At 38.5% G+C, this 25,710-nt stretch overlaps 1 protein-coding gene and 1 long non-coding RNA gene across 6 annotated transcripts in view; one reads left to right on the top strand and one right to left on the bottom strand.

The window, feature by feature from the left end:
- Positions 1 to 25,710, bottom strand: part of NEK6 (NIMA related kinase 6) — a 166,796-nt gene that overhangs the window by 61,539 nt on the left and 79,547 nt on the right. For all 5 annotated transcript variants that reach the window (XM_074293056.1, XM_074293057.1, XM_074293054.1 and 2 more), the window contains one exon: positions 20,618 to 20,723. In XM_074293056.1, coding sequence (XP_074149157.1) covers positions 20,618 to 20,689 — 72 coding nt within the window. In that variant the 5' untranslated portion in view covers positions 20,690 to 20,723. The remainder of the gene's footprint in view (positions 1 to 20,617; positions 20,724 to 25,710) is intronic.
- On the top strand, positions 5,970 to 6,733 carry LOC141557420 (uncharacterized). Its single transcript, XR_012486786.1, has 2 exons — positions 5,970 to 6,422; positions 6,589 to 6,733. It is a non-coding gene; the product is annotated as an uncharacterized LOC141557420 (long non-coding RNA).

Here is a 25,710-nt window from a genome sequence, read left to right as displayed (position 1 = left end):
ATCTTCAAAAACCTGAAAATATTTATTCCTCCCCTTCAAAATCTTTTTTTTTGGGGGGGGGTGGGGAAGAGCCAAACATTCCCAGATCCCCTGACTGATCATTTCCAATAACAGGGAACTCTTTATTGTCCAAATTGGCCCTTTGAAAATGGGAGAAGGTTCTTTATCCAGACAAGTATGTACAGCTATATAAATTGCTGCCACTGATACAGCACTTTAAAGTCTGTGAATTATTATTATTATTACTATTATTTATTTTTTTTTACAAATTTTAACTCATTTTATCATCACCCCAGGAGGCAGTGTTATAATTATCCCCATTTTATAGATGAAAAGACTGAGATAGAGCAGTGAGGAAATTACTCAAGGTCACACAGCTATAGTTAAGCCCCTGAGGGCAGTTCTAAACAGAGGTCTACTTCTCCAACAATTGTAGCAGCTTGTCTTGAAAACCTGTACCACTCTGGACTATCCAATTTATTATCATCATCTTTTCTACAATGTGGTTTTCAGAACAAATAATACCCTATATGTGGTTTGACCAGGGCAGACTACATTGAGATTCTCATATCCTTAGTCCTGGTCACAATATCTCTCAATGCAGTCCAAGGTCAAGCTCACTTCTTGGCTGCCATATCACAATGTAGATTCATACTGAGTTCATAGCACATTCAAAATGGTCAGACTTTTTCAAGCAAACTGCAGTCTAGCTGTACCTCCCCAACCTTGTGCTTATAAGAACTGATTTTCAATTCAAATATAAGACTTCACATTCATCTGTGTTGAATTTCATTTTATTAGATTCAGCCCAACATTTTTAACCTGTTGAGGTCTTTTGGGATCCTGATTCTTATAACGTTATTACATGAACCATCACTTCCACCCACATCTGTATCATCTACAAATGCCATCTCTTCTTTTATCCAGTCACAAATCACTGTTCAAAACACTAAATAGCAAAAAGATTACTGAGCTACTGGACTACAATGAGCACCCAATGCCTATTTGGTGGGTCTAGCCATTCAGCCAGTTCAGGAGCTCTTGAATGTGTTTGCTGTCTTGCAGTGCATCCACAACAAGAAAATAAGAGACTTGATCAAATGTTTTACTAAAGTCTAGGCAAATATACCTAAGGGGCTGAATTTGAAAAACTCAATAAATATTTGTCAAAGAAATAATTTTTATGTATGAGATATTAAAAATACAAAGACAAAATGGATATTTTTACATTTGAAGAACTTATATGTTACTGGCCCTACCAATCTAGTAATTCTTGACTAAAAGAAAGGAAATTATATTATATTATATGACCTATCTTGAAACCAGGCTGACTTTTGGTTAGCACAACTTCCTTTTCTATAGGCTCATTAACCATTCCTTTGGTAATATAAAATAATATTTTACCAGGAACCAAAGTTACACTCACTAGTATATAGTTTTAAATTTAGATTCTCTTCTCTTTTTTAAAAAACTGAAATGGTATTTCCCCTTCCCCAGTCCTATTGCACCTCTTTCATTTTTCATCATTCAAAGATGGTGGTTAAACAATAACAGACACTAGTCCTTTCAGTAATCAGGATGTAACTCACCTGAGTCCAATGAACTGAATTCAAAGGCAGGCTTTCCTACAATCTCCTTCTACTTCTCTTAGATTTCAAATGACTTACATTACATTATTTTTTGCTTTCTAGCCCAAAGATCATTTTCCTTAGAAGAGAAAACAGGAACAAAAAGGGGGAGGGAGGAGTTGAAGCTTGCCTTCTATCCAATCATCAATCAATCCTTCCAGAGCAACAATCTTATCCCTTCTTTGGTCTTCTTTTCTTCAAATATCTTTTGAAAAAAAAAAAAAAAACCCTCTTTTTTTTGTCCTTAGTTTTTTTTTCCAGCCTCAGTTCATTCTGAACATTAGCACTCCTGACACTACTATTGTAAGGCTTTTGAATTCATCTATTGTTACCTGTCTTTGTTTTATGTTTTAGACACATCTTTTAAAAATCGAAGTTGGTCAGTAAGTTCCTTGTACAGCTGCATTGGTCTCTTTAAGACATCTCTCCCTTTTCATCAGAATTGTTTCTTTTTTTGTACCTTCAAAATTTTATCTTGAGGTTTCCTATGTATTTGTGCTGGCTACCAGAGAATTTTAATCCATGACATGATTCATATCCTTTTTCTGAAACCTTATAAGTTAAAACAGAGGGTATACCATTCAGGCTACATTTAGTTTTCTTCTTCTCTGTCACAAACTCCACAATGTAATAGTTACTTCCTTCAAGGTTCCCATAATTTCTACTTAAACAACCAGTTCCTCTTTACAATTGAAAATTAAGCTCATAAAAGCAATGTTCCCTCATTGCTTCCTCTATCTTTTGAAAAACAGTTTGTGCTTCTATGTTCTATGAATCTATTATTCTTAGAAATTCTAATTGGTAGCATTGTAAAAGGAAGATGAAACTATTATTCCAAATTTTAGAGTCCTAGGATATAGGAAAATTATCATTATAATAGACAGAAATGCTCCCCAGTAACATGTCCCCCAGAATTCCTTGCCCCCAGCCTTTCCCATAAAAAGGTCTCTGTGGCCCCACTTCCAAGGTATGTCCACGTATTAGCTCTTTGTGTGATTCTCTAAGTGGATGTTCAAAGTCCAAATATAACCAGAAAAGTATGCACCCTGATGGGATCTGCATACAGATAATTATCAATTCCAGCCAAGGCAAAAATGTCACTGTGTCAGAGAATTCTGTCAGTGTTGTAATGAAGGGAGGCATGGAGTTGTGAATTTAACTTCAGGCCATCATTCTCTTCATAAGCTCTCTCAGCTGAAGTGCCCACGAAGAGCATCTTCAAATAAAGTGACACTCCCGGTAATTATTTTCAATACTTCAAAGTCAAGGTTAGCTCAACTTTTATCTTTAGGAGAGAGAAAAAGAATTGGCTTCCTAAACATCACTGATTACACAGCTCCATGAAATTGATTTTTATAATTCATGGCGGGAGGCCCAAGATTAGAATTTTAACTGACATAGAGGTTTATGGAACCAGGTTAACTTAAAATTGGCATTTATATGGAAAGGTTAGTCCTGGGGAATTGGGAAATTACTTAGGTCTTGAATTTCTCTTTAAGGCTTAATAGCGTAAACTGATTTGTGACTTCCTCAAAGGCAAGATGTCATAGTGAATAAAGTGCTAGATTTGGAATTAGAAAGACCCAGGTTCAAATTCTACCTCAAGATACTAGCTGTGACCCTGAGCAATTTAACTTCTCTCAGTTTTCATCTCTGTAAAAGGGATAATAATGCTTCTAGTACTTAACCCTCATTGTAAGGTCCAATCTTACAGCATTAATAATAGGCATAAATTTCAGCTATTGCTAACCTTTCTTTTGATCTAGAATACCATTTTGTACTTCTCTTATATACTAATTAATTATATTTGATTCTGCACAATAGCAAATCATTTTTTCCTATAACAATTTTAAGGTTTTTGTTGTTCAGTTATTTCAGTCTTGTCAGACTCTGTGGCCCTAATGGGATTTTCTTGGCAAAGATACTGGAGTAGTTTGCCATTTCCTTCTTCAGCTCATTTCACAGATAAGGAAACTGAGGCAAACAGGGTAAAGTTATGTGAACCTGGGAAGAGGAATCTTCTGGACTCCAGGCCAGCAATCTACCCCATTGTGTCACCTAGCTCCCCCCAATTTAAGGTTATAATTTTGCAAGGTTATCATAAAAGATGGGTGGGAGACCATGTCCTTATTCCTTTTAAAGCTGAGGACAATGTTTTAAAATCTATCTACCACAGAGTTTATGGCAGCACTCAGAGATATCTTATCTAAACTCCTCATTTTATAGATAGAGAAACTGAGGCCTACGGGTAAAGTTACACAGAGGCCCAAAGTTACAAGATGTGAACCTTGTTTCTCCAACCTCCAAATCTAATATTCTTTCCATTATACTATGTCGCCTTACAAAAGAAAGTGCTTAAAAAACAACAACATTAGATAAATAAACATACAAAAGATATTTACAACTTCTCCTGGCAGGTAGGTGGCACAGTTGGTGGAGGGCTAGCCTTGGAATCAAGAAGACCCAAGTTCAAGTTCTGACTCAGACATTTTACTAGCTGTATGATTTCTCTGCCAAGTTATCTCTCAGCCTCAGTCCCTAGCTCACTAGGTTGCTGTGAAGATCACACAAGATAATATGTAAAATGCCTTGTGGACCTTAAAACACTATAAATGCTACCTGTGATTATGATATTATTCTACTACCCTCCAGTTCAGTCATAGACAACATCTTGGATTCCTTCTCACACTGAAGAGTCTAAATCTCTAAAAGTATACAAAGATTCACAAATTTCTCAATTAGTTCTCTGAATCTGAGAATTGCCAAAATCACATACAGTGTGTGACAGAGCTAGGATCTGAAACCAGGTTTTCTAAAATCCAGCTGAATGAGCTTTTCACTAGAGCATATATTATCAGAGTAATTTGCCCATCACCAAAGGTCTTCCCCAACTTCTTCTATACCCTTGTCTTTTTCCCCCTTTGTTTTATTTTTCAATTAATAATCATTTATTTTCTCTCCTCTCCTAATTTAAAACAAAAGCAAAAACCTTCCAACAAATGCACCTAATCAAGCAAAACAGATTCACATGATGTTCATGTTGGTGTCTTATTCTGCCTCTGAATCTGATACTCTCTTGGAAAGGAGGTAGATGGCCCAGATTATCATCCTTTCTCTGGAAATACTATTGCTCACTGTGTTCAGGGTTCTTAAATCACAACCTGGTTATCCAACTATCAGGGCTGTTCTTCTTCGAGGAGGGGTTGGACTAAATGTCCTTTAAATTCTCTTCCTGCTCTGGGACTACTAACTTATTTAAGATACAAAGCAAGGACAAGAGATAGCATTCAGAACTATTCAGTCCACCTAACAGCTTCATACAGAGCACACAAATGCCCTCTTTGGAAGCATTTGTCTTTTGAGACAAAAATGGTGTAGAGTTCAAGTTATTAGTTCCATTTTCTTCACCCATAAGATCTCTGACATCTCCAAAGTCCATGCAATCCTATGAATGCTCTTCTGTAGCACTACTGTAGGCCCCATGGCTCTCCTACACCTGAGCTCCACCTTGATGTCCAGACACTGGGTGTGCTGAGCTTGGGAGATGCCCAGTAGACAATGGATGGGATCTGGAAACAACATGGGTCCACATCTTGGCTCTATCACTTAGTACTTGTGTGACCTGGAGCAGACATATTAACCTGTCTGGGTCTCCATTTCCTCATCTATAAAATGAAAAGGCTGGATTGATGGCTTCTAAGATCCCTTTTCAGCCCTAAATCTGTGATCCTCTGATCTAAAATAATCCACAACCCAAAAAAAAAAAAAAGGAGGGCTGTCAGGCCATCAGTGGATGAATGTCTCAACATGTTAAAAGACCCAGTAGATGTGGGGCTTTATGGGATATTAGAGAGCCTTTTTTTTTTTTTTTTTAAGAGAAGTGCTTAAACAAAAGCTAGAAGAGAGAAAGTGACCTGTATAAAGCTGTAAGTAGCAGTTTAAGAGGAAAGTCCTTCTAAGTGCTCTGACACTAAGTTTGGTTATTTCTAACTGAATCACAGTGTCCACAAATTTAGATTATATATAAGAATTATATGTTCTTACATAAAAGAAATATATACCTGGGTGTGGGGGCTTAAGCCTTGATGATTCCCATTGTCAGCAGGCAACTATCCTCCACTCCCAACCCCTTTCAGGAGTTAACCCCCTGAGGGTTCCTAGAAACCTCAGAGGCTGACAAATTCTGGAACCTTACAAGACTACAGCTGCACATTTACATATGCAATGACCCAGATTTGCATTACTTATCTTAACCAATCAGAACTAATTGAAACAATACTACCTCATAATAGGCAAGGAAAAATGGAGGAATATAATACTCAAAACAAAATTAAAAAAAACAGGAACCCCAGTTAGATATCAACTTTCAAGCTACCATTCATAATCCATTAGAATGGAATGTGCTAATCCCCAAATTAGCCACTGATTTCAAGATCATCCTACCTGCATGCATAATAGGAGAGACTTTAAGAGTTGAAATATGCCCTAAAACTAGAGAATACTAAAATTTGAAATTTAGGATTGAGAATGTTAAACTTCAGTACATAATTTTTTTTGAACAGTAAGAGATTTTAGAACTCATAGATCAGGGTGGTGTTATGGCACAGGTTTCCTGAATTGTTCTATCTCAGTTTCCCTAAATTGTTCTGCGTCAGTTTCTTGAACTGTTCTGCCTCAGTCCCCTGGTTGCAATCCCTATTCCTGACCATTAGAACTGATGTGAATTAGGGCTGGGGGCCCAGACAACTAGCATTCCATAGAGCCATAAAATGCAGATTTTTTTTTTAGAAATAGGTAAGCATATCTCCTATTTCAGGTATCCTGGCTCCTAGTCCTCCCAACTTAACAGGATTTATGATCCTTCCATACCCCCAATCTGTTAGAACTGAATTTATGGCCTGTTTCTGGAAGTTCCTGCTCATCAGTGCTCACCTCCACCCTGCTTTGTTCCCTTGATAAGGACTTCCCTGGAGCCTTATAAGAAGCCCTGGAATCCATCCCTGCTGGATGCTTTGAGATATGAGTCCAGTCCAGCCCTGGAGCCAACATGGATCCTGTTTTACCTCCAGCCCAATCTCTCCCTTTAAATAAAATATTAAAAACTCTCCAATCTCTATCTTGCCTCAGTTTCTCCAGCATTACAGTTGGGGTAGGGGAGAGGAATAACTCATCCCTCTCCCATTCAATTTTGGCTAGAACATTTGGGAAGGAAGAAGGTGATATGTCAGGGAATGCCAATGAAGAGGCAGCTTTCTGCCATTAACAATGTCCTTGGGGCAGGTAGTGGGAACCAACTTTAAATCCAGCCTCAGACACCAGCAGTGTGAACCTGGACAAGTCACTTAACCCCAATTGCCTCAAAAACAAACAAATCAATATCTTTCATGGAAAACTGATTTATCCTCTTAAAAGAAAAAGCCACTCCAAGCTTTCAGGTCTGTTACAGAGTTTCTAATATAGAAGGTATGGTATTAATTATCTCAGGAAGTATGATAAGATCAATATGTATTATTTAGGCTGGGCTAATTATTTTTTCTTGAAGCCCTTAATTAGCACAGAGACCTTCAGCCTTTGAAATAGCTTCCTGGTGACTTCAGTACAAAAAGCTAGCAAATGAGAAGTCAGTGGTTCGTTCCTTCCTCAGACTTCTGACCAAAAGACCAATATGGTCACCACAGAGGCAGCAAAGCTAGATGACTGAATCAATGCTACATGCTTGTATATTCCTTTCTTGGCTAAGGTTAAGTACACTTTTTTGGTTAGCTGTTTTTGGTCTATGACTGTTAATTGTGTTCCAGTTTGGAACCTGGTCTGCCAAACCTTCTTGAATAAAAGCCTGAGGGTACTGAGGAACAGGGTATGGCGATTAGCACAAAAGTAAGGTAGGTGACCAGCCAAACTGAAAGGAACTGGAAAGATTTAAGAATGCACAATCTCTCCTTTGGGTGTTTTCCCCTCTGGATAGGCAAGAAGTAACAGCTGGAGGCAAGATGCTTCTTTCAGCTCCTCTCCAGGAGCCACAGCTGGGCCCAGGACAGATATTGATTTGTAACGTTATTCCATCACATTTGCAGGAGTACTTGTGAGTCTTCATTATTGTTGCTAAGAATTATATCTGGTTTAAAGAAGTCATATTGATGGATTTACATTTTTATATATACTAATGTAGAAATTCCTCTGAAAGTCCATATACTTGCAAATCCAAAAAAATATAGACTTCTCTTCTCTCCTCAGGAAGTTATCTGTTTATTCAGTGATATTCAAACAACTAATAAAAATCCCTTCTGAGGGATCTCAAGTTACTAGATAAGAAGGGAGGACAATTGTACCCCCAAAACACAACTCGGTGCCCTTTGACTATCTAATGGCAAATGAGTGCATAGAACTTTAAAGATTGGAGTACTCTTGTTCTATTCAGTTGTTTTAAGTCATGTTCAACTCTTTGTGACCCTATTTGGGGTTTTCTTGGTAAAGTTATTAGTTTGTAATCTCCTTCTCCAGTTCATTTTACAGATGAGGAAACTGAGGCAAGCAGAGTTAAGTGAATTGCCCAGGGTCACACAGGTTGGCTATTACCTTAGGAAAATGAGTCTTCCTGATTCTGGCTAGCTCTCTATCCATTCTGTTACCTAGCTGCTTTTGAATACCCTTTACATGGAACATAAAGAATGTTTGTTCAAAGGTAATATTCAGGAATTACAGGACCTGAGTCTGAATTTCAATCCCACCATTTTCAATGTCACTTCAGGCAAGTCACTTAATTTTCCTGGGCCTTCCTAGTATGTAAAATGAGAAAGCTGAACTAGATAACTTCTGAGGTCCTTTCTGACTCTAAAAGACTTAGAAGTTCAAGAATGAAAAAGAAAACATGAATACTATTCTTCATTTAAAAACATGAGCTTCCCCTATTCAGGCACAGTCCCAAAATCTTGGGACCTCACATGCCACCCAAACTTTACCTAAAACTTTCCAGTGAAGGAGAGTTCACTACATAAGAATGAAAAAAAAAAGCATTTATTAAATAAACTCTTATCATATGCTACGTATTGTGAGAAGTGCTGAAGTTACAGTTACAGTTGTTTCTATTTTTTAAACAAATCTAATTCTAAGACTTTATGTTAATTCCTATTTTCCATCGTTCCCTTAAATAACCCTATGACCTGGTTCTTATTCAGACAGCTGCATGGGCTACAGAGGTGGAAAGGATGATTGGGCATCAAAAATGGGAAAAGTGGCAACTCATTCAACTACCCATTTCCCTAGGAGAAATTATGATTCAGAAAGAAAGAAGGGAGCAAAGATCAGAATGGAAGGTGACCAAGATGTTATATAGAGGATTAACCCACTGGTCAGGGAGTAAACTAATTAACCTCTGACATTCCTTACACCTTTAATGATATGGAGCTTCCTATGTATGGATTTGAGACCACTCTGATCAGACTGAATAAGAAATAAGAAATCTGAATTAATGTTGCAGTTTATACCTTCCATACTCCACTGTACAGTTCTAGGTAGCCCCAAAAAGAAAAAAGATAAATTGGCTTTTTCTGGTTGAATTTGTAATGTGGTTGATGGGTTCTGCCTCTAGTTATCAAAATCTGTACCCAAACTTCCAACAAAATGAGGGAAAATCAATCTTTAGGTTGGCACATTGGAGCTGATGATAAGGAAGAATTTCTTAACATTTACAGCTCTGCAGCAATGGAACAGACTGACTCAATGACTGTGTTCAAGCAGGGGGAAGTCATAATTTCCTCCCTCGGGCTTCTGACCAAAAGACCAACATGGTCAACACAGAGACAGGGAAGCTACATCTTATAACAATGCCATAGAAGGGGCTCCTGCATTGGGAGGGAGATTACAGTAGATGACTTCTGACAATCCTTTCAGCTCTGCCATTCTATGTTTTATGCTCTAATTGTCTACAATCTAAGGATCCCTTCCAACTCTAACATTCTATATTTTATTTTCTAACATACAAGGTTCTAAAGTCCTTCCAGTTATAGCTTTATTTGTTCGAAGGTCTTCTCTAGTATTAGCATTCTGTGACCACTCTGAGCAAATTAGGGACAGATTTTAGGGGATCCTCTTCTTTGGAACTGAGATAAGAAAAGGATCCAAGGATTCCCCATTATCTTGCACTGATGAAAAGTCCATTTTCCACTCAGCTTGGACTAAAAACATAAGCATCCCACAGTGGATTCATCAGAGTTTAAAATCCTTGAATCATGATAACCTGTACTTATGAATAAATACCTTTTTAGTTTTTGAAGGAGCATAACATTAAATTTTAAAAGAAAATAATATACTCGCCCAATTAGTTTTCTGAAATCTCATTAAAAAATTTGGCCTGACTAAGTCAGACTTCTGACCTGAATTTTAATTATCTTTACGCTGGATGGAGATCTTTTTTCCTTGATATTTGCAATGCATCATTAATCTTGAGGCAACTGTTTCTCTGATTTTAAAATGCATATTTCATCAGAATGACATTTACTGTAAACTAATTTCACCTTCAAAGATATATGACATTTTAAAGAAGGGGAAAACCTTAACAGATTATAAAGTCTTATCTTTGCAAATGAGTGTGTCCACCAAAAAGAAAACCCACTCTATTTACGGCCCAAACTAACTTTACAAATAATAGTAGCCCCTGTTTCTATTGAGCACTCCAGGAATTATAATCCCTATTTAACATATGAGGAAACTGAGGCTCAGAAAGCTAAAGAAATTCCCCTCTGGTAACATGACTAGTAAATATCACAGTATGAGTCCATTTCTTCTGATTCACTCCAAGGTCTGTGCTCTTTGCACTATATCAGGCTGCCTCTTGATCTGTTAAAAACCAAAGTTTTTGAAATTATGACTCTACTGCTTTCCCTGAGCACTATCAGCACCTCATGAAGGCATATAGTGCAGTGATAAGAACCTCCTAAAGTCAAAGGAGAAAAACTACCTGCAACAACATCAATACGGGTCTCATTTTCCCCAGTTTATCAATACTCTACTATGCAATGTTCCAATCCTGACAGTGCCAATTACGAGTGGAGTGACTTCAGGCAGGTCAATGTAAAGGGACTCCATTGGCTCTTCTGCAAAATGAGGCGGCTGAACTGGCAGACCGCTAACGTTCTTGGTCCGAAAGGTCCACTTTGGCTCTACCTACCCATGATTCTATCACTCCTAGTTCTAACAGCCTGAGTTCACAATGCTCCATAGTTTTGCTTTGTTGGTATTTTTTTTTTTACCAGGAAACCTTGATACAAAGCAGAAAACAAAAATGTGACTCTCCTCCTCTCCCATTCCCACTCTGGAAGGCCCCCAGGAAAAAAATGCCCTGCTCTCAGAACTCATTACTGAGCTCTGGACAGATGCTGGCAGGCCTGGAGAAATGTTCACCCAATAATAGCCACATGGAGAAGCACGGCAGCCTAGAGCCCGGGTAACAGGCGAGCACAGAGTAATAGTTACTAATTACACTTAACTATGGCATTACCGATTCTAACATGTGCTACAAGATGCCACAAACGTATCTGTGGCAGCAGAACACTTCCTCATCTTGTTCATGAAATAATTACAGGGGCTCTCTCCTGCCAAATGAGGCAGTAATTAACCCTAATTGCTCAAAATGCAACTGGCTAATTCTAGGAGATTAATCAAGGGGATTCAATTATTATTGAATGACTTAATATGACAAATTGGTGCATTACCAGAGGAGACACCATTTGCAGAGAATGCAGGAAAACCACTAGAGTAGTCAGGGAGAAGGGGACTGCCCAAGAGGTAGCCAGCATCACAGCCTTCTTGAGTTCTGGTTACCTAGATTCCTGCTTGGAAATAAGACTCCTTTCTTTTTCTGTCAGCCAAGAGTGGGAAGGCTAAGTATGGAAAATTTTTTTAAAAAGGCATGGAGAAAGGACCCTGGACTAAAAGTCAAGAAACTAGGGTATCACTCCCAGCTCTGCCACTAAATAAATGGCCTTGAGCAACTTAGGCAACCTCTCCTCAAACCTATTTTCTATTCTATGAAATGAAGATGGATTGGATGATACCTTAAGCATATTTTAAGGTTCCTTTGAGCTCTAATATTCTATGCTCTGTGTTATATAATTCTCAATATGATAAAATTTCTCCTAGGTCTAACATTCTATATTTTAAGATGACTTTCGTCTTTAATATTCTATAAGCAATGTTCTAACATCCCATGGTCCTTCTGGCTCTATTTTCTGCTCTTGTATTTCATATTCTAAGGAATATGGTCTTATTTTTAAAGACCTTACTAAGAAAGTCTCTTCTAGGTCAAACAGTCTGATATTAACTTTCAACAGCTTTGCTAATCAAATCAACATTACAATTCAACAATTATTAAGCACCCATGTGCATGTACTATGCTAGGTAATGGGAGCATAAGGTAAGGGAGGGATATAAAAATAGATGGTACACATTCTCCAATTGATAAATGGTCAAACGATATGAACAGACAATTCTCAGATGATGAAATTGAAACTATATCCACTCATATGAAAGTGTTCCAAATCACTACTGATCAGAGAAATGCAAATTAAGACAACTCTGAGATACCACTACACACCTATCAGATTGGCTAAGAAGACAGGAACAAATAATGATGAATGTTGGAGGGGATGTGGGAAAACTGGGACACTAATACATTGTTGGTGGAGTTGTGAAAGAATCCAGCCATTCTGGAGAGCAATTTGGAACTACGCCCAAAAAGTTATCAAACTGTGCATACCCTTTGATCCAGCAGTGCTACTACTGGGCTTATATCCCAAAGAAATACTAAAGAAGGGAAAGGGACCTGTATGTGCCAAAATGTTTGTAGCAGCTCTTTTCATAGTGGCCAGAAAGTGGAAGATGAATGGATGCCCATCAATTGGAGAATGGTTGGGTAAATTATGGTATATGAAGGTTATGGAATATTATTGCTCTGTAAGAAATGACCAGCAGGAGGAATGCAGAGAGGCTTGGAGAGACTTACATCAACTGATGCTGAGTGAAATGAATAGAACCAGAAGATCACTGTACACTTCAATGCTGTATGAAGATGTATTCTGATGGAAGTGGAAATCCTCAACATAAAGATCCAACTCACTTCCAGTTGATCAATGATGGACAGAAACAACTACACCCAGAGAAGGAACACTGGGAAGTGAATGTAAATTGTTAGCACTACTGTCTATCTACCCAGGTTACTTATACCGTCGGAATCTAATACTTAATGTGCAACAAGAAAATGGAATTTACACACATATATTGTATCTGGGTTATATTGTAACACATGTAAAATGTATGGGATTATCTGTCATCAAGGGGAGGGAATAGAGGGAGGGAGGGGATAATTTGGAAAAATGAATACAAGGGAAAATATTATTAAAAATTATGCATATATACTGTGAAAAAATTATAAATAAAAAAATTAAAATGGAGAAAAAAATAGATGGTACAAAGGGTATAGCTCGGGGGCTTAGAATCAGGAGGACTCATCTTCATAAATTCAAATTCGGCCTTAGATACTTTCTAGTTGTATGACCCTGGACAAGTTACTCAATCCCATATACCTCAGTTCCTTATCTATAAAATGAACTGGCGAAAGAAATGGCGAACCAATCTAATATCTTTGCCAATAAAACACCAAATAGAGTCATGAAGAGTTAGAATGCTAACAATTGGAGGGATTCAGGAAAGGCTTCACAAAGAAAGTAACCTCTGAGTTGAGTCTTAAAAATTCACCACTTTTTATATGGTCTATAGGATTATCAAGTAGGAATCTTCATGGAACTGCAAAACAAATTATGAATCTTCTAACACAGAATAGGTAAGCAGTGTTCTGTACATTAGAATTCTAAGTAGGATATGTTCTCCCACTTAATAGCTGTGGGGGAGAAAGAAAAAGAGGTTCAGGGAATAAAGAAGAAACCAAATCAATTAAAGATAAACCTCAAAAACTATATTAATCCTAATTATATAAGAGAAAATAACATCCATAACAGAACCAATTAAATCTGTCCCATAACTAAAATTTTTCTACTTCCAAATCAAGACAGTCTAACTAAAAAAATTAAAATTTTAAAAGTAGTTAAGATTATGCCATAATCCTAGTATCTAAGGCCTAAAAGTAAGTATAAGAGAGGGAGCAGGGATGGTTCGTGGGTTAAAACAAAACAAAACAAAAAAAAACTGGAGAACAGAATCATAGTACCACAATAGGTGCTCAAAAATATTTATTCCTTCCCAGACATGGTCTGCTCCATCCTTTCCTTGGATCCATCCTTATCCCTACCCTCATTCCACACTTCTAAAAACTGAATAAACAACAGTCCTTGTTCAGACCTTGTACGTCACTAAAACATGATGGCACAGTCAAAGAACAAAGAACACCGGATTTAGAATTAGATAATGTAGGTTTAAATTGTAGCCTGAACACTTACTAGTTATTTAACTGCAGACAAATCTTGAAGCCTCAGATTTTACATCTGTAAAATGGAAATAATCGTATTTGCATTGTCTTCTTTCCAGAATTGCTATGAAGTAATGGGCTTTATAAAGTACTTTATAAAGGTGAGTTGTTTTTATATTTGGTGTGTTATTTTGTATTCTGCAATATTTAGCTTGTCTCATATCCCTGACTATAAGACCAAGGGTGACAAGAAATATATCATTGAGTCAATTATTCAGTTCTCAAATTTGTGGCCTCTCATGGACTAGCTCTTTCACCAATTAACCTGCATATATTTTGTGCTTACTTACATCCCTATATGCTACCCACCAGCACCACCACCACATACAAGGGCAATTCTGTTTTATCTCTGTATTCCTGGTACCTAGAGAGTAATAGGCCTCTAATCAATGCTGAATTGGACAAAGAGGTAACACTTTAATAAGGATCAATCACTTAAGGAAACTTTAGAGTTGTTGTTCTTAATTTGGTGAAGAGTGTAACAGACTGATTCTGCATCCTGAATCCAAGGCTACTGTGTGTCCTACACAAGCCACACTTTGTGGACTTGTTTCTTCCTCTATAAAATGACAAAGTTGGTCTCCCTCTTTTAAATCTTTCCCATTCCAATTCATCCTCCACTCTACTGTCAAATTGATCCTGCTAAGCCACAAGTCTGTCCATGTCTATTCAACAAACTCTAGTGGCTCCTGATCATCTCCAGGATCACACAAAATGCCTGGGCCTGGCTTTAAACCCTTTCTACCTTGGCAGTTTCTCACCCATCACCACCACCCTCCCTAACTCTGTGACCAGAAACACTGGCCTCCTCGCTACTCTCCACCTACATCACCTACATCACCACCCCATCACCTCCAGCCTCTCTGAGCATCATCCCTGGATGTCCCTCTCCTCCTCATCTCTAGGAATCCTCCTGGATTCCCTAAGTCTCATCTAAAATCTTAAACTTTTTCAAGAAGCCTTTCCTTTTCCTCCTTAATCTCAGTGCCATCTCTCTGAGATTATTTCCAGTTTATTCTGTATATAACCTGTCTATACACGGTTGTCTCCCCCAGTAAAATCTGAGCTCCTTGAAAGCAAGAGCTATGTAGCATTTCTTTGTATCTACAATACTTAGCACGGTCCATAGCAAAGAGAATGCATGTTGTAAATTATCAGATGGTCTCAGAAATCATTCTATTTCTAAATCTTTTCTATGTCGATTAGAGAATGGAGCATATTTCCAAAGTAAAAATGGGAAACTAGGCCTGGAGCAGTGGGAGGGCCCTGCCCTGCTATGACCTACTCTAAATTTATTGGTTTTCCTGGGGGGCCTGGCTGCCCCAACCAGGGGAGCTGCCCCTCCCCTTGATGTCCATATTGTGTCCCTCTGGCCCTCACTGCGATCTGCCCTTCTGGAGTCCCTTGGAGGGGCAGGGTTAGGGTCAGTCATCAGGGTTGGGAGGGTGTGACCTCTGCCCCACCCCTGCCTCACCAGTGTTTTAAATAATGGTCCTGGGTTACCTCCCCTCCCCCCCAAAAAAAGAGAGAGAATAGAGCATATAAATTAAATAAATCTTGCCCAACTCAGGACATGCTTCCATTGGAAAAACAAAAATAGTCAGAAGCCACTAAAAACATTTTAGACTGGAAATGAAAAGACAAAAACCCCAAAGATGTCTTTAAGTGTCATTCCCAATATTTGGACTAGCAGCACATCAATTAACAGCGAAACTTTAACAATGAACTTTAATCTTCCACAGACATACCTCAGAGATATTGCACATTTGGTTTCAGACTACTACAATGAAGCAAAAATCACAATAAAGGGAGTTACACACATTTTTTGGTTTCCCAGTGAATATAAAAGTTATGTTTATAACTTTACTGTATTCTATTACATGCACAATAGCACTAGGTCTAAAAACTCATTGTTATATATCTTAATTAAAAAATACTTTACTGCTGTAAAATGCTAACCATCATCTGAGTCTTCAGTGAGCTGTAATCTTTTTGCTGGTGGAGGGTCTGGTCTCAATGTTGCTGACAGCAGCCTCAAATGGCAGCTGGCTGATCTGAGTAGTGATTGCTGAAGGCTTGGGTGGTTGTGGCAATTTCATAAAATCATACTACAATGAAATTTGCCATAATGACCTATTCTTCCTTTTGTGAAAAGTTTTTCTGTAATATGCAATGCTATTTGATAGTATTTTATCCACAGAACTTCTTTCAAAATTGGAGTCAAATGTATAACATGCCATCTAGGGAAAGTGGGGGAAGGAGGGAAGGGAAAAGTTGGAACAGAAGTGAGTGCAAGAGATAATGTTGAAAAATTACCCATGCATGTGTTCTGTAAATAAAAAGCTATAATTTTAAAAAGAAAATAAAAAGCTTTAATAATTAAAATATTTCATAACTACCCCCCCAAAAAATCAAAATTGGAGTCAATCTTATCAAAACATTATTGCTGTTTTATCAAGTAAATTTATGTCTCAAGGAATACTGGTGTGGTTTGTGGTGCCCTGAAACAAGTGCAATAGTGACATCAAAGAGCACTGAGCTTTTATAAAAGTAAGATTTCGTGATGATCAATTATGATAGACTTAGCTCTTCTCAGCAATACAGTGATCCAAGACAACTCCAATAGATATGGGATGAAAAATACCATCTGCATCCAGAGAGAGAAATATGGAGACTGACTGAAGATTGAAACATAGTTTTGTCACTCTTTTTTTGTTTTTTGTTTTTTTTTTCTATAATGGTTTTTCCCTTTTGTTCTGATTTTTTTCTTTTGCAACATGACTAATATGAAAATATGTTGAAAATTATCATATATATATGTATACACACACATATATATAAAACAAATCAGTTTGTTTGCTGTCTTGAGGAAGGAAGGAAAGAATGGGGGAAAATTGGAATTAAAAATCTTACAAAAATGAATGTTGAAAAGTACATGTGACTGGAGAAAATAAAATCCCATTAAGTAGGAAAAAAACATCAATCACAGATCACCATAACAGATATAACAATAATACACAAGTGTGAAACATTCTGAGAATCACTAAAACATGAGGCAGAGACACAATGCGAGCACATACTGATAGGAAAATGGCACACATAACCTTGCTCAATGCAGGATTGCCACAAACCTTCAATTTATTTTAAAAAACCACAATATTTGCTAAATACAATAAAGCAAAGCATAACAAAATAAGGTCTGTCTGTACAGTCATGCTGTAGTGATGTGGGTGAGAATAACAATCAGAGCTCACATTCAGCATACCTTCCTCATCCCTGTTGAAATCTTTTTCCTTCAAGGCTCAGAACATACATACGCAAAACTGGCTCTCAATCCTTCAGCTGAAATGTGTTATTAGTCCTCCTCAAATTTTGCCTGAAACTCTCCTTTACCTATTACAATATATCCTGAATTATAGTTTTTTATGCCCAGTCCTATTCTATCCCCTGGTAGATAGAGGGAACAGAGACTGCATTATTTCTTATCTCAGCTGTGAGTATAATGCTTTGCACATAGTAGGCACTTAATACACATTTGGTGTATTGGTGAATTGAATCTTATGGCCAAGAAGCATTTTTTTCACTGGATGTATTAATTCACTAGATCATCATCACAAAAGCTCTGTGCAATAATAGTGCTAGGATAAATGTCTCTGGCCTGCAGGGAATGGAAGTGGGAAGATGGAATTGAAGGCTCATCAAGAAATTATCTGTGTGGGCCAGACCAAGATGGCAGAGAGGAGATACATCTTTATCTGAGCTTTCCCTGGTGTCCCTCAGATCAATACCAGATCAAGCCTCTTAACTGGTTTTGGAGTCACAGAACCCACAGATATTTGGAGTGTAACTAATTTCCAGCAGATGATATTTTAGAACTTCAGAAAAGGTCTATTTCAATTGGGCAGGGAAGGAAGGGCTGAGCACAGGCTGAGCTCAGGGAGCCAGGGCAGTGTGGGTCTCAGGAGCCAGGGAATATAACCAGAGGAATCTACTGCAGTGTTGGCTACTCTGTCCTGGATGCAAACCAGTGGAACAGCAGATGAGCAGTGAGACATCCAACACAAACAAACAAAAAAAAAAACAACCAAATAGTGAGCCCTGAACGCCAGAATAACCTGACCTCATCCACTCAGCACCAGGAGTGAGTCAGCATTGACCCAGCACAGTCACTGTCACCTGTGGAAGAAATTTGGATAATCTCCCCTTTGTCTTAAAAGCAGACCTCAACCTTTTAAAAAAATGAGCAAAAAAGCAAAATGAACTCTGACCATAGATAGTTTTTATGAAGAAGGAGAAGAACAGACCTCAAATTCTGAGGACACTAAAAGCAAATCATCTTCAAATGAAGCCCCAGTGGGTGATAGGAGTTGGTCCCCATCTCACTAGGCTCTCTTGGAAAAATTCAAATAGGATCTTAAAAGAGAGTTAGAAGAAAAATAGGGAAAGGAAATGGAACATTGCAGGAGAATTTATAAAAGGAAACATAAATTATCTTAAAAAAACTCCTTACAAAATAGATTCAGTAAAATGGAAAAAGCATATAACTCCTCACAAAACAGATTTGACAAAATGGAAAATGAAACCAACTCCTTGAAAAACAGAATTTGTAAAATGGGGAAAAAAATCCATTGAACAAAACAACTCATTTAAAAATTCAATTGGTCAAATACAAAAGGAGTTTAAAAAAGGTAACTGAAGAAAATAATTCACTAAAAATTAGAATCAAACAAATGGAAATGAATGTCTCAATGAGACATCTAGAAACAGTCAAACAAAACCAAAAAAAAAAAAAAAAAAAAAAAAAAAAAAAAAAAGAAAGAAAGAAAGAATAGAAAAAAATGTAAAATACCTCACTGGAAAAACAACTGATCTGAAAAATAGATTTAGGAGAGACAATCTAAGGATTATTTAACTTCTTGAAAACCATGATAAAAAAAGAGCCTAGATTTCATCTTTCAGGAAATCATCAAGAAAAAAACTGCCTTGATATCCTAGAACGAGAGGGTAAAATAGCTATTGAAAGAATTCACCAATCACCTCCTAAAAGAGACCCCAAAATACAATCTCCAAGGAATATCATTAACTAAATTTCAGAATTACTGGATCAAAGAAGTTATTTGTGCAAGTCCACATGGCTAGCTAGTTAAGTAACAAAATCAGGACCCACACATGTCTTTTCTTCTCTCTCTTGTAAACAAGTCATTAAGCAGATAACTCTCCCAATCCATAAATTCAGCCTTGAACTTTATTCTCACACTGAATCCATCATCTGCTACACATCTCTTCCCAGGAATTCCATCAAGATCTCAATTTCAATGAATCTAAAATAAAACATCTTCACCATCCTCCCCCACACCTCAATCTCCACCTCCGAATACTTGTCTCTATTTCCCTATGTCTCACCTCTAGCTTCTTAGCCAGATTTCTAACTTTGAACTCATTTTTTATTCTTCCCTCTCCATCACCCCATAAAGCTCAATCAACTGCTAAATGTCAACAAAATCTCTCCAATCACTCCCTTCTCTCTGTTATCAGAGTAAAGAACTTTTTCTGCCAAGAACCATTTGGATATTTATAACATTATTCATGGGCCATACAAAATTATTAATTTGTAGAACTCAAGTAGAGATTATTGTACCTAGCTTTCACTATATCATGGCCTGTATTGCCTTGGCAAATGATTTTGTGGGCTTCATATGGCCCGCAGATCAGACATTCCCTGTCCCTGTGCTATATACACCACCACCATTTTCATTCAGATTTTCATCACCTTTCACCCAAACTACTTGAGCTCTCTACTACCATACTTTCTCTTTTCTAATCTGATTCCTTAAGAAACAGTAAATCCTCTAAATGTTCATCTTATCATGGGGTCTCTAGGACAGTTTTTTTGGGAGGGGGGAATGGAGTAATTAATGCAGATCTTTGGAAGAAACTTTAGATACCACGTCAGGGAGCTCATCCTAGCAGAAGAATCCTGTTTCTATTACTTCTGACCAGTAGTCATTCAGCTCCTGATGGAAGAAATCTATTGAAAATAACCCATTTCACTTTGAACAGTTCTAATTATTTGTAAGTTTTATCTTCTTCTGAGCTGAAATCTGCTTCTCTGCAGCATCCTCTGACCTATTCTAGTTCTGTTCTCTGGGGCCAAGCAAAACAAGGCTAATCCCGCATATAGATGACAGCCTTTCAAAAGCTGAAGTCAGGTATTTTATACCTACTAAGAGTTCACCAGGCCAAATATCCCTATTTCCATCACCAAATCCTCAAAAAGGCAGTCTTCCCTCATTTCATTATTGTGGTCTGTGAATCACTGGAGGTCCAGAGGGTGGGGTCCCAAACAAAGCAAATGCAGCTTTCTGTTCACTTAAAAGAAAGTGATTCCCTAAAAAAAAAGTCAGTATGGCTTAGAGTAGAGATGGCTGTGACAATGTGGCTTAGAAAATGTCCTTAAAAAGGACACCTCCTTTTTCCCACCAACCCTCCCAGAAAAAGCCATTATACTTACTTGGGGGTCAGGTGGACACTCTGTCGCTGGCTGATCCCCAAGGTGACGTGCATGGCTATGTTGTCCTTCCATGGTATCATGCCAATCCACACAAAAAAAAGATGGGCTAGAGAAAGGAAAAAGAAGATAAATAAAGTCCCAAGGGATTAGCTATGAGTTTAAGCTCCTTTTTAATTAATACTTTTTCATTTTACACTCATTTTCTTTCCTTCCAAAACCTGATCCCCTCCCTTAAAAAAACAAAACAAAAAAGCTTGTAACAAACAGGCAAAGTCATTGATATAATGAAATGTTATGATGCTGTCAGAAATAACGGAGGGATTTCAGAGAATCCTAAGAAGACTTTTAACTGATACAGAATAAAGTGACCACAACCAGAAGAACAATTTATACTCTAACAACATAGTAAAAATAAATAATCTGGAAAGACTTAAAAATCTCCAACTGATGCAATAACCAATTTCCATGGACCAGCAAACTCCATCCATCCTCACTTATCCAGGCTCAACAATGAAGCAATGTCTCTTAATTCTTCCCTCTCCCTATATCTAATCAGTTGTCATATCCTACCTCCTGTATATTAATATCCATCTCCTCTCTACAGTCACCAGCCTAGAGTAGATCGTACCTAATTACTTCTCAAATAATCTATCTAATTTTCTCTCTCTTCCAGTCTCCCACAGCCTTCTAATCTATCCTGGACTCCTGAATGAGCTATCTGACCTATCTGACCATGTGCTCTCTTGCTTAAAGACCTTCAACTGTTCCCTATTGCCTACAGAAGAAGAGACTTGTACTTCCTATGTGTCCCACACTCCCCAAGGAGTTTGTAATCTACTGGTAGGAAATAGCATGTACATAAATACAAAACACACAGAAAATGAGTACAAAGTAATTTTGATTTTTAGTTTGGGAGAACTAACAGTTGGGGAGAAGCAGAAAAGGCCTCTGACAGGAGGTACCTTTGAATTGAGACTTCAAGGGACAGAGGGAAGAAAGCAAATGAGGAAGAACATTTCCAAGCACAGGGGACCAGCCATGTATAAAGGATTTGGAGGGTGGGAAAGTAAGCCGAGGCTACAATGGTTGGAATGTTATGCACATGAGAGGAAGTAAAGTAAAATAAGTCTGGAAAGATAGGCTGAATCTTAAATGTTAAAGTATAGATAATTAGTGGTGGAAGAGCCCTAGGACATCATTTAAGTCTAACTTTATGATTTTATGGATTAAGAAACTGAATCCTAAAAATGGGAAGTGTGCCCAAGTGTCACCTTGTGAAATCAATGGCAGGGTCTCCAGACCCCTAACTTCAAGTTTTCCCCAGGACTTTCCAAGCCACTTTTATTTATTCCAATACCAGAAAAAGCATTTGCTTTGCTATCCACTTCCTCCATACCTCTTCTGGGACCTATATGGGTGATGGATTTTTAAAAAGCTGGGGACCTTCCCTCACAGCCCCAGGCCTGCGCCTATTCACTCTCATGACAATAAGATTCTGAGTCAGTTCTTGAATGGAAATTCGCCTGTATCTGGAAATCATGGGCAGTGTGTGCCCCCGGGGTAGGCCCTGGTGCTCCAGCAGTAGCAGCAGGGCACCTCTACCCAGGACCCACTCAGCATTCAGGGCTTAACTGCAGGCAAACAAAAGCCTCTTTGGAAAAGACAGAATTCCTCTGCGTGTCAGGGCACTGGAGCTGGGCCTTAAACACCAGGAGGACACAGCTCCCACAAAGGCTGCTTTTCTTATCATCCAGACAGGGCCAGTCCAAGCAAAAGGAAGCATGGGTCTAGTTCTCTCCCCAAACAGGAGACACAAAGCTAAGCCCACAAAGGCGGGGGACAGGCGGGACGAGAATTCCCATGGAGTCCCAACTCCAGCTTGCCACGCGCTGCTCATGTGACCTTGGGGGAGTCACCTAAGCCCCACAGCACATACTATACCTGGCACATAGTAAGCACTTAATAAGTGCATTTTTATTCATTCATTTACTCCCTGGGATACAGGTGACTCATCCATAAAATGAAGAGATCAGACATCTAAGCTCCCCTCCAGTTCTAAATCTATAATACTGTGATTTCTGGTTCCCTGTGTTTCAAAAGCAGTGATAGCCTGCATTCTCAGGAACAAGATTCATAAGGTAATCTCCCCTGCCTTTGGTTTTCTACAAGTGAACCTTATGTGAGGCACTTAGTCTCATTTAGGGGGAAAAAAACACTAAGTATCCAAGTTAAAGCGAAACTTGGAACCTTGAAATATTAGAGCTGAAAAGGATCTCAAAGATCACTTTGTCACACAATTACAGAATCCAATTTTCTTATTTTATAAAAGAATCTGAGGTGCCAAGAGAAGAATCTTTCTACTGCTCCATGCTGATTCCTTCCATTCCAACTCCCGTACCCCCCCTTTCTTTCTATAAATGGAGGCTTCTGGGAAAATAACAGGAAAGGTCCATAAAATGCAGATTATGTTTGATTAAACAAGGGGAAAAAAGTCAAGAACACAAATTTACAAGAGTAGAAATTCAGCCAGATGTCATCTGCTGAATACAATGAATCTTAGTAATTCATTTTAAAATGTGATCAACAGGAGAATGAATATATTTAGTCACTAGTCAATAATTATTACTATACATAATTTCTTAAATACCAGTGTCTTTCCAATAGTTACCATGCAATTTAGCTTCTCTTTAGGTGTTACCTAGATTATTGTAATCAAAATGAATTGGATCTAATTGGTCAACCTTCCATCTATCCTTCAAAAGCTACCAAAGTTTGTATATTAGGACAGGACTGGAATGCATTCTGCATCTTCATGTGTTGGCATAAGAAGCAGCATTAGGTAATCAAAAATATATTTGGGATTAGAAAACTGGGTTCAAATATCTGATTTTCTATTTACTACCTATGTGATTTACGGTAGGTTACTTCCTCTCTTTGAGCCTCACTTTCTTAGTGAGTAAAATAAAGGGAAGGGACTAATGTCTAAAGTCCCTTTCAGGTCAAATTCTATGACCAAGCTTTTAAGTGCCTTCTTTCCCTTGAAGTTTCCCCCAACTGCTTCAGCTAAGAAGTCATGCCTCCCTTTCTTTGGAATAAATGTTCCCTGTCTCCCATACCATTTTCTATCTGATCTCCTCCATCAAAATACCCACCTTATGCTTTTCAACACAGTACAAGCTCTAACAGGTCTAACCACCCTGGAAAGTCTACAAGTATGAGCAAGGTGACACATAATGTTGTTCAAGGACAAACCTAGCTAAAAACAAAGAGGTTTCTCATTTAGTGGCTGCAAGGACAAATTTTTGATCCACAGACACATTCAGAGATCACCTATTAAGGTTTAGGATAGCAAAAGCATCTATACCAATGAAATCCCAGGGACCACATCATTTTTCATCATAATATCTTTCATAACATCCACTGCCTTGCATTTAGCAGATAATAAATAGGTGAACTAAGTAAGAAACTGGAAAATATCCAAACAAAGAAAATTAAAGATATGAAAAACATTTTCAACAAGGAAATGTTGAAAGAAGCTGGAAATATTACTCCAAGAAGCAAAGGTAAGTTGGTATCTTAATTATTGTTAATGAGCAAAAAGCTATTTATTACAGCACTTTAATGTTTGCAGACGAGACACCGATTTTTCTGTGGGCAGAAGACGGGGCTTTTGTTGCCAGAAAACACATATAGCCCAGGTACTCTGAATCTAACTTAATTTTCATGCCAATCAAAGTGGATTTGGGAGTGAGATAGGGTTCATCTCTACAATGGAGGAACTCTTAAGGGGTATTCTTGGGTAGAGTTCTCAAAACAGGTTTGGAGAACAAAGGCTCATAACCAAGGCTATAACATCATTTATAAGGAAATTCCTAATCCTAAGTCAGAAAGTTGTCTGGGACCATAACTTCAAACTGGTGCTGGACAAAAACAAATGAAAGGACTGGCCTTCCTTAGCCTGAGGATGTTCTGCTAGCCTTTCCTGGCTGGAGCAGCTTTATACCTCATCAGACAGGTGCAAAGAAGGCCAGCAGATGGTAGCAGAGAGCAGCCTGGTGACCACACACCAGCAGAGCCGCCTAACAGAAACGCAGGGGGAGATGCCATAGCTAGTGGGGGGTCACAGCGAGCGGCAGGGCTGCCCCAGCAGGCCCTACCTGCCAGCTCAGCGCTCCAGAGGCACAGAGCACTCGGCTACCTGCGCTCCCCAAGGCCCGTCCACCTGCCATGGATGTGTCTGGGCCACCAGTGTCCTCGGCGGGAGAAGCCTTCCCGGCCGCTCCCAGGGTCATCTTCGGGTGAATATTCCTCATCCCCCCTTCCCACACACCACACACACACACCCGTGGGCAGGGGGGAAGGTTTTATTTTTCCTTTTTTTTCTTTTGGCTAAAGTGTCTTTTGTTTTCAACATGTAGGCCAGCAGGTAAAAGTGAACATCTCACCCATCCTTTGAAGAACAGCTTATGGTACTGGACTCCAAGGCCTGACCCCCGAGTCATAGATCTAGAATCAGCAATATCTTCAAAAGCAACTAGTTCAGCCTTCTTTAAAAACTAATTAAGACACAAGGAGCAAAGGTCCTGGTCCGGGTCATACAAGTATGTGAGAGGGATTTGAACTCAGGCCCTGGGACTCCAATCATCATTCTGTCACACTCTATCAGCTCCCAATGCTCACTACTACAGTTCCTCACTTCTCCAAGAACACTGATTTTGCAAGAGATGGTGCAATGGGTGCAGTCAGGGAAATCACCAGATTCTGGGGCTGGGCGGAACTGGCAAAAAAGGAAATTGAAAGAGTTGTTCTACAAGACGCCTTGAGCAAAGGCACTGAAAGTCAGGATTTCAGAGGGACTGTTTTTTGCCAAGTCAGTTAACAATAAAGCAGCCCTTGCCAAAAACAGTCACAGGCCAACTATGTCAGGAATGCAGGAGCCTGTGGCTAATCTCAAAGGCTAAATTCTCAAAAAGCCAATGCAAGGCAACCAACATTTCTTAAGGACATTCTGTGAGCAGGGCCTTATGCTCAGATCTGGGTATCATAGATGAAAAACAATATTGTCTCTGCCCTTAATGGCACTTACTATTGGG

The sequence above is a fragment of the Sminthopsis crassicaudata genome, chromosome 2 (assembly GCF_048593235.1).
Source record: "Sminthopsis crassicaudata isolate SCR6 chromosome 2, ASM4859323v1, whole genome shotgun sequence".
NCBI classification, from domain to species: Eukaryota; Metazoa; Chordata; class Mammalia; order Dasyuromorphia; family Dasyuridae; genus Sminthopsis; species Sminthopsis crassicaudata.
This window is presented reverse-complemented; position numbering and strand designations above follow the sequence as displayed.